At 45.1% G+C, this 10,045-nt stretch overlaps 1 protein-coding gene across 3 annotated transcripts in view; it reads right to left on the minus strand.

Annotated features, from left to right (window-relative positions):
• Positions 1 to 10,045, minus strand: part of Fmo1 (flavin containing monooxygenase 1) — a 30,574-nt gene that overhangs the window by 16,939 nt on the left and 3,590 nt on the right. The window contains exon 1 of one of the 3 annotated variants that reach the window (XM_013352555.1): positions 6,702 to 6,833. In XM_013352555.1, the coding sequence (XP_013208009.1) occupies positions 6,702 to 6,833 (132 nt within the window). Of the gene's footprint in view, positions 1 to 6,701; positions 6,975 to 10,045 lie in introns of those variants that run through there. The other 2 variants (XM_013352556.2, XM_005363975.3) reach the window with 2 other exon arrangements.

Here is a 10,045-nt window from a genome sequence, read left to right on the forward strand (position 1 = left end):
GAGAGAGAGAGAGAGAGAGAGAGAGAGAGAGAGAGAGAGAGCTTCCAGGAAACACTGAAGCCTGTTGTGAAATAATGTATCACAGATGTTAGCCACAGATGTTAGCCGCAGAGAGTACGCTCAGCCCTTTGGGTCGAACCCATGGCGAACTCTGCTCCCTTCTCTCTCCTCTCACCAATTGCTCCTCCTGCATAAACACCAGGGCTTGCACATGTGTAGTGAGCATGGGTCTATGTCACCAACCAAAGCTATTTGTGGGTGCTGGACCAGTATTTGCCTTAGTGATTCCCCAGTCTGCCCCAGTAATTCCCGAACTCTTTGGAAATGTCTCCAGACAACCCCTCCCTGCCAGCGGCAGACAATCCTAGGTGCTCTGCTCCTTGCCCTGGCACACAGTGTGGGGAGTATATGTCTGCTGAGAACTGATGGGGGTCATTTAGGGGAACAATTCAGTCAGTCCTCATGAAGTGAAAAAATGTATGAAAGGGATTAAGGGAGAGGGGCTTTGAAGAAAGGGACAAAATAAGAGGATGAATGGAAGAGTTTTGGGCTTCTGGTCCACTTTGCTTCTGCAGCACAGTGGGATCTGGGTGCTTGGTAGGACCTTGCACAACTCAGGATTCGCCTGACCTTTGAACTGTGAAACACACTAGAACTGCATGGCACGCCTCCCTAGCAAAGGGGCAGACTGCGTAAATCCACATTGGAACTTTTTATTTTTACTGGCTGGTCTTTGGAATTTTCTTACCTTCTCTCAGTCTCAGTTTCCCCACATGTATGGAGGGACAGTGGCATGCACCCCCAGGTCTAAATGGAAACGGTAGTGGCAAGTTCCTGAAACAGCTCTGTTGAGCTTCTCATTGATGTTACTATTAGCCATGATATCTGAGGGACAGCTCAGGAGAGCGGCTGGCAACAGAAGTGCTGTGGGTCAAAGGTCCTTTTCTATCTCATTTTGAGAAAGAAATTGGGTGAGGAGAGTATCTGGAGGGACTTGGGAGAGGGGAAGAATAAGATCAAAATGTGTTTAAATCTAAAAGTTGCTTTGAATAATAAAATACAATAAAAAAGCAAAAAAAAAATGGGGCTTGGAACTAAACTATAGTAGGGATTGCTAGCTTTTAAGACCTTTCAAAAAAGTCATATGAAAACCTACTATAGTTAAATTTCGTAAAATATGTACACATAAACAAATACAAAGAACTATGCTATAATGAGGGGACAATGTCCCTAGACACCATAGGCTTATAAATAAAAAGCCCAGTGTCAGGAGTGGGCTATCTCTTTTGAAGTTGTTTGCCCTTGTGGATGCACAGACCCACGAACATTATAGGCTATTGCCAGTACTCTTGTTTCCCCTCTAGAACTTGGCAGTAAGACCCTGCTGCTGAAGACACTGCATACTTGTGTCACAGAACACGGAGAAATTAAACTGGTATTGGCCTAGATGCTTCATCCATACTGGCTAGCAATCAGAGCTGGAAGGTGCTATACAGGCTACTGGAAGAGAAAGGAAATCATCAGTCTTACCCAACTGTGAACCCTGGGAGCTACAGGAATAACTGGAGTCGCAAGACAAGCTCACTGTCTTGCAATAGTGGCACAAACATCATGGCAGTAACCACCACTTTCTGATTGGGTTTAAGTCCCACTCAATAAGATACAACCCTTTTCTTGTACCTTATTGGGCCTAGAGATTGAAGAATGCTTACCCCTCAAGGGTTCATCTATATCACACTCCCTCCTCCCAATTTTCAGGGATCATTGTGGAAGAAAGGGTGGAAATATTGTAAAAGCCAGAGTAGTGTTTTCAAGCCACAAAAAGGCGGCTGCATTTATAAATTCCCAGGTGTTGTGACGACATGTTGAGCATACTCTAGCTCAAGCCAGAAGAGTCCCAGCATGAAAAGGAAAGGTGGGCATGAAGCCCAGTCCCTAGGAGAGGAGCTATTGGGAGAGAGAGAGAGACTCAGTTTTCATTAAAGGTATAGCCCTTGGTAGGTTGACCATGGCAAAGCAGAAGGTCACACATTTAGGAGTATATGGGCAGCACAAAGTGGACTTGATTGTTTAAAAAAGAGAACATAAGTGTGGGTAGAACAGGGGAGTAGATCTGGAAGGAGTTGAGAAGAGTGAATATGATCAGAACGTATTGTATGAAATTCTTAAAGTACAATGAAAATGAGAAAAAAATACCTCAAAGTATGAAGTAAAAAAATAAATTCATTTGTAATGATATTTTTATTAACTCTTTGAGAATTCTATACAATGTTCCTTTATTTTTTTATTACCTGCTAAAATTTTAATTAAAATTAAAAAAGAAAAAGATGGTAATAAGATTCCAAACAACTGGGATGTAGCTGTAAAAGTGAGAGGACTCATCACCATTTCCCACACTTCTTCCTGGTGACAGTCACTCTCTCTGAAGGACAGAGGGCAGCTGTGGGGATCTGGAGAAACCTTTGAGAAAATCCGTGTAGTCCAAGAATCTAAGCTTGGCTGTGGGAGAGGTTTGTCTAGCATACTCCAGTATAGATAACAGAAATTTAATGAATGTTATTAAAATACACAAATAAAATGAAACCCACCAAGACTACTGAAGTTTTAGAATTAAGACTTTTAAAGAAAGTTTGAGGGCCAGTGAGATGGCACCACACAAGCTTGGCCACCTGAGTCTGGTCCCCAGAACCCATGTAAAGGTGGATCCATGAAGGTGTGCTCTGACTCTCAAGCACATGCATGCACACATGCTAATACATGAAAATGCCTTTTGAAAGGTTATAGGAATTAAGTTAACGAAGTCTCAGGAAGCAACAGCCAACGAAAAATTCCTCAGCGGAATAGAGGAATGACCTATGTTTATGCTTCACCTTGCCCCCTCCTGAGAACAAAAATGAAGAAGCACATAGCAGGCTATCAATAAAAGTTTGCTGAATAAATGGAAGGATGCTTGTGAAGATCCTGATGTACCAACAGGAAGGTGTCATCCTCAGGATGGTGGTTAAGCCCTGAAATCTGTCTCAGGGCATGCGTCAGCCAGTACTCTTAATCCTCTCTAGGCAATGCTGATGTGGTTTACTCAAACTGCTTCCCAAGTTTCCTTCTACAGTCAAGTTCTACAAAAGCAATACTCATTATTAGTGGCAAGACAAAGCCTCACTTGCTTTTCCTTGAACTATTTTCATTGTTTTGGGAGACAGGGTGAGAAGTAGCCCGAGTTGGCCCCTTACTATCTAACTGAAGATGATCTTGAACTTCCTTCTGATCTTCCTACCTCTACCCCTGAGTGTTGAAGTCATAGGCATGGACTATTCTGCTGGTTTCTGGGGACTGAACCCAGGGCTTCACATGTCTAGCAACTGAGTTCTAACTCCAACTATGATTTTATAACTGAGAGCATCAACCAATAGTGCTAGTGGTATGAGCCCCTCAGCTGCCAGAGAGGCTCACCGTGACAAAGGTGTTCCATATTCATGTTTTCCGTCCATCTTAGTGGCAGTCAGAATTAGTCTCTAACAACATGTTGCTTTTTATTTTTTTAATTAGTGATTCCATTGGCTCCTGCTTCATCTCTGATGCCCGTACCTTTTCACCGTAACCTTTGTCTGCTGTGGTAGCTAGGAGGACCAGAATCACGATCTTGGTAGTGACTAATTAAATGAATTCATTCATGATTTTTATATTTGTGCTCTTTTTCTATTTGGGAATGGAAGCTGTCTGGGTTTTTTGACGTTGAATGGGGTACCTTTCTTTGAATCCCAAGATGTTTTTGGGCTGATCTTTGTTGTTGATGGTGTTAGTTGGTGGTGTGTGTGTTGGGGAAGGAGGGAGAATGAATATCTCAGGGAACTCATAGCACCCTGGAGCTGGAAGACACCTTTGAGGTTGCCTAGTGGAGGGACGTTCATGGTATTCCAGTGGTGCCTCCAGGATGCTGTATATAAGGAGAGATGCTAGATGACAGGGAAGGTTATCCCTAATCCCAACCTTTGGAAATTTAGCATTAATCTGTTTTTCAAACTTAGTTTCATTTTATAAATGAAGTCATACAGATGAAATATCTTGGTATCTGGTTGCCATTTTAATGCTAGATAATCTGGTTAGTCTTTTTTTTTTCTGATGGCTTATCACATTTCCTGTGTGTGTGTGTGTGTGTGTGTGTGTGTGTGTGTGTATGCTATACCTGTGGAAGACATAGCTCGATATCTGGTATATTCCTCTATTACTTTCCTCTTTATTTACTTTTTGAAATGGGGTCTCTCACTGAAAACAGAACTTACACACATTGGCTAGGCTGGCTGACCAGCAAGCCACCAAGGTCCTCCTGCCTTTGCCTGCTAGTCCTAGGATTATAGGCTTGAGCTGCCACACCGGCTTTTTCCATGGCTTGTGGGGATCTAAACTCAGGTTTTCATGGTTGTGCAGCAAGCACTTTACCCACTGAGCTCGCTCCCAGCCCTCTCCCACAAATGACTGTCTTCATTTTCTATTTCTCTGATTCCCTTTACCATCCTACACCCTCCTCCCCCCACAAACTGCTGTATTTTCCAGTAAGAACAGAGGCCTCTGATATGAGTGCTCCTTTGTCTTCTTACCTCTCTGCTTCAGTGTGACTGCCTGTGCTCCCTCTCCTGTGTGTGCTCCCCCATGCTCCCACTCCCGGTCCTCCAGTCTTTCAGGGAAAGAGTACAACTTATCTCTTGGCCTTGCCTAGACTAGCTCCCTTTCTTGTGCCTGTAATGCCACTCCTTTCGTTTCCTGTCATTGTGGTTTCTCAGCTTGGACTAGAATATTCAAACACTTCCTGTCATTTAGGGACTTTCAGTCTTCAGGTACAATCATCTTTGAGCCTTCCTGTCATGAGTATATTCAAATACAACAATGACAGCAGCAGCAGCAGCAGCAGCAGCAGCAGCAGCAGCAGCAGCAGCAGCAGCAGCAGCAAAGAATGTCCTGCATTGCTGTTAAAGTTGCCCAGACGTTCATCCACTCTTTTCCCTTCTATTACTCCTCTTATGTGTACTGCACGCACCAGAAACCACCTTTCTTTTCTGAGCATGCTCTCTTTTGTTTGTTGAACTCCTTTGACACCCGCCATAGGCTGTCTATTCTACACGGCTTTTCCGGTTTCCGAGCAGTGGCTGTGATTCTGCCTTCATTTCAACAGCTACAGCAGCCCTGCCTGTGACTTGCGTGGTCTTTCGCCTTCTTTCTTCTGCCAACGGTTCTCTGGAGCGGGGAATCCTTCTCATTTTTGCATCCCCTCCTGTGCTCTTTGAGTAGATGTTTGACCTGCACACATCAGCGGGGCACAACTGAATCGAGACTAATTTCTCTTGATTCTTAGGGAAATGAATTTTAGGGTTAATAGTTACATGACCTCCCTGAAGATTTTTGTCTATCTAGTGTCTCAAAGGACTAAGTACAACTTCTGATCTTTGGACTCACTTCTTGTTTTGACTGAAATTTACTTTAGCTAAGTAACTCTGAATTTAATTGAACAATTTTATTTTTTCAAGCCAGTTCTCAACATTTACTGGTCAGAGGTACTTATCTGGCATCCTGATGGTCATTACGGAAAGGTCGACTGTTTGATTAGTAATGCCTGCTATGAATGTGGAAGAGGAGATTTAGCACAGGAGGGTTCGCCCCTCTTTCAGAACATGTGAATTTAAACCATGGTCATGGGAATGCTTCTTTATCAGACTATCCATCAAAGATCATATCTGGTAGCCAGGCTGACGGGGGTTTTTATGTGAGCCGTGCCTGCACTGGAGGACTCTACCTAAACACGCAGCACTGGCTTCTCTGGAGTTTTGCTCTCTGATTTAGAAAAGAATTACTTTCTTTCAGTTCCAAGTCCCTGGATCCTATAGTGGGGAATGTTTCCCAGGGAATCAGAGGCCAGGCTATCTAACACTGATTCCATTTCCCCAGCTCCTGACAGCTTGCCTAAATTTCGTGGGAAATGTTTTCACTTTCATCTAGAAGCCGCGGAGAGTTAAAAACAAAACAAAACAAAACACTTCCCTGGCAGAATGCTGGAACCCAAAGAATGCTGCCTTTTTTGGCTTTGGGTTTTCATTGACCCCAAAGCAGGGCACTTGTGACACCCCTCCTGCCCGAGGGCTCGAGGCCAGCCATGGGTGGGCTTTCCAGACCGTCCGTCGACTCCTTCACACTAGCACCCGATTAGCTTAGATCCCAGATTCCCATTCTCTACTGTTAGTTCCTGGAGTGGACGACCTTTGGCCAGGCAGCGGGATCTTGGTTACAGAACTCCTGCTTCACTGAACCCTGTGTCACAGATGAAGCAGGATCCGGGAAACTATGCAAGCAGAGGAGGCTCCGTTTCTCTGCAGCCTCTGTTCGGTGCAGAACACCCACCTCACCCCCTCGGAACCCCACGCTCCCAGTCAGTACTCCTACCCTATGCTTTCTTGGTCAGACTCAGGCATTGCTTTTCCCTCTCCACTTTGCGGGTTTCTTGGCGGGTATTTCTTCCTCCTCACCTTAGACAGAAGGCGGCTGGCACCCCTGTCTAGACTCTGAAGGGTAGAGCTCTGCCGTGTTTCTTGTATCTCCATACCATTCACAATTTCAGGGTCCCTCCTGAATGCTCTCCGTTCGCCAGACATTTCCAATCTTTTCAAGCCACCCTCCAATAGACAGATAAAAAAGCCTGCGAAACCCCTACTTACAGTGAATCTCCAAAGTCCTCCCAGGTCATCGCTCCTCTCGAAGCAGGTGGGCTCCAGTCCCTCCTCCAGGCAGCATTTGATGGAGGCCAGGCCACTGACCCCGGCTCCCACGATGGCAACTCGCTTGGCCATGTTCCTCGGTGGAGGGAAAACGAAGGAGAGCGTTTTTATTCACAAAAGCCCCACCCAAGCCTTGGCTACTCAACAAACCAGGAAAAGAATTTGGAAGATTAAGAGATTTTCTCAGTTTGAGTCCTCTGTAGACTATCTGTGCTGTGTGAATGAGAAAGAAAATGTACAGGTCATCGGGTTAACCCCTGTGCTGGGTTGTGTCCCCACCCCTTGGCCAGAGCTGGCGCTCAGTCCACTCACTCATGGTCTTTAATGCAATTGTAGCTTCTGGCAGAGCGGCTGAAACCAGACCCTCTGGTGGGCAGAGTCTTGCATTCTGAACTGGCTTGCCTCCATCCTCCGGCTCCAATCCCAGAGCAGGCTGGAGCAGCAGACAGGACAAGGTGGCCTTGTAAAACCCGCTCTTTCTTTTTATTATTATTATTACTTTAACACGGACACACCGATTGGTTTGGGGATATCAGAGAAAACTGCGCAGCAGCTGGTAGGGTGGGGTTGGGACTAGAAACCCAGACACTTGTGGCCATCACAGGTGCCACAGCCCTGCCCCTCTGGGCTCTCTCCTGGCATTCTGCCAAGGCCACAACAGTGCTCCTGGAATAGGATTCACCACTAGTCACCAATGGAAGAGAGGAGGTGGCTGTAGGGAGGATCTGAGTGGAAGGCAGGATGGGGTTCTCTTTTGTGGAGCACACCGCACTGTCAGCATTGGTGCAGGCTTGAGAATTTTGGGCCATGTGTTAGTAGCATGGACTTGTAAGAATGCGGTGAGGCATTATAGCATGCTGGGTAAACAAACAGCTCTGTCGGTTCAAACTGTGTGATCCGAATCAGTTAGTTCCTCTGGGCATCGCGTAAACAGAAAATCTTGTAGCTCCTTTATACTGTTTTCTGAGGATCAAATGAGCTGATGTGTTTTATCAAGTGTCTGAGAAACAGGCCCTGGCACATAGTAAATGCTCAATAATGTAATCTATTTCCAAAGTTCTGTAATTTCTCTGAATTTCTGACCAAGCGCATACACATTTAGCATACACTAAATCAAATATTAGACATTGTTTTCTAATATGTTTTCTGGGGTAATTTCATCTCAAGTTTATGTATATATATGTATATATATACATACATATTTATGATATGTATATGATTTTTTTTTTTGAGACAGGGTCTCACAAAACTAGGCCTCAAACTCATTCTGTAGCCAAGGATAACTTTGAACTTCTCATCCTCCTGCCTCCACCTCCTGAGGGCTGGGTTGGCAGGCATGTGCAGCCACCACACCCTGTTTTTGTGGTCCTTGGTTTTGTACATGTTAGGCATTCACTGTTAGGCATGCACCGGAACCGTTCCTACCCCCAAGTGCAAGGAAATCACCAATCATGAGGTTTCCCTGAACCTTTTCTGTTTTCTTGTTGACCACACGAACTGTCCACAGAACTGGGTGTGTTGTGCATCTTTTGTGTCTGCAGGACTGGAAACCCAAGAGAAGCAGTTCAGCCATGGAGGCTGAGGCAGGTTTATTTTCTGCTGTGTGCTCTTTCCAGGGAAATACTGAGGATATGGTGGAATGGATACAGAACTATCTCTTGACTCAAAAGCCACTCCCTTAGCCTGTCTGTAAAGGTTTTGTAAGACTGGTTACTTTCCTATAGAAAGTGGCTATGAATGACCAGGTAAGGCCGGAGGAGTCCTCTCAGAAGAGGCAAGCTTTAGACCACAATGGATACTGCAGAGTGGAGAACTTATGATTTTTCATCTTCCTGGCTGCCAGAGGTGTGCTGTGACCTGACATTTAGAGAGGGAGCTGGAGCTTAGGTCCTGCATCAAGATGCATCGGTGTCGGGTCCCTGTTCAATTAGCTTGGTGACATGGAAAAACTGCTTATCTCCTTTGGCTACCAGTTTCTTCCTTGTGACACAGGGCATAATGTTTGTTTTTCTTATGGACTCAATAGTCATCCAGTGAAAGTAATTAGTTTTATGAAAAAAATGACTCTAGGAAAAAGGAGGGAATTGCATATAAAAATTGATGTTGAAAGCCATGTGCAGAAGTATACTGGCTAGAGGAAGAGTGTGAGCAGGCCAACTGGAAGCAACACAGGCTGCATTTTACTCTCTGAGGAGGTGAGGAGCCCTTTATAAGAGCTGGCTTAAGAAAGAGGGGAGGTAACTCCTCTATGACTTCACGGAAACTAGAGTGAAGGTCAGCAGGGGGAGCATGGCAGCAGAAGAAAGAAAAAAGGCTAGTTAGTAGGGCTCGCCCTTCCTCAATACCCAGAAGAATGTGCACTCAGATGTCAAGACCTGGTCTATATCCTTGCCTAGTGTGTCGCTGTTTCAGGTCTAACATTGCTGATGGAAGGAAATAGGAACAGATTGATCCTATTGTTAGTAGAGGTAAAGGGAGGAAGCCAAGGACTGGCTCTGCTTGTGAGCTGATGGCGTCTTCGGACAAGAAATTGAATCAGGTTCACTTTGCAAAAGAGCACGTGCATAGTGACTCTTTCTTGTTTTTGTTCCAGACAGGGTTTCTTTGTGTAGCACTGACTGTTCTGGAACTCTCTCTGTAGACCTTGAACTCATAGAGGCTGGCCTTCAACTCCCAGAGATCTGCCTTCCTCTGCTTCCTGAGTGCTGGGATTAAAGGTGTGCGCCACCACCACCTGGCACGTAGTGACTTTTAACTGGAGTGTTTGATACAGCACTGTAAACATTTGCTCTTATCTTGTGGGATAAAGGATTAGTATCATGGTTAGTGATGAAATAGAAATGGTAACTAGTTCAATATACACATTTACCAATAGTTCAGGCTCTGAGATTGGCTTTCCCTAAGTGGAGTCTAGATGGCAAAGTTTTGGAGTCAGTCTAAGCAGCAGATGAATAGTTCATGTGGAGGGTGGAATCAGATGCCCTCAAGGATCCTAGACTAGATTCTGGAGTTTATTCTTTAATTAATTCAGATATCAAACACCCGCTGAGTGGCTTCTTTGTTGGTGACACTGATATTTTAGGGTTTTTTTTTTTGAAGCTTTGTCTAGAGCAGTGATTGGTTTAGTGGGAAAGTCACACTTGAAAAGCAAGAATCTCAAACTGGGCAGTGGTGGTGCATGCCTTTAAGCCCAACACTCGGGAGGCAGAGGCAGAGGCAGAGGCAGAGGCAGAGGCAGAGGCAGAGGCAGAGGCAGAGGCAGAGGCAGAGGCAGAGGCAGAGGC

This window comes from Microtus ochrogaster (genome assembly GCF_000317375.1).
Source record: "Microtus ochrogaster isolate Prairie Vole_2 chromosome 6 unlocalized genomic scaffold, MicOch1.0 chr6_random_2, whole genome shotgun sequence".
Taxonomy (NCBI): domain Eukaryota; kingdom Metazoa; phylum Chordata; class Mammalia; order Rodentia; family Cricetidae; genus Microtus; species Microtus ochrogaster.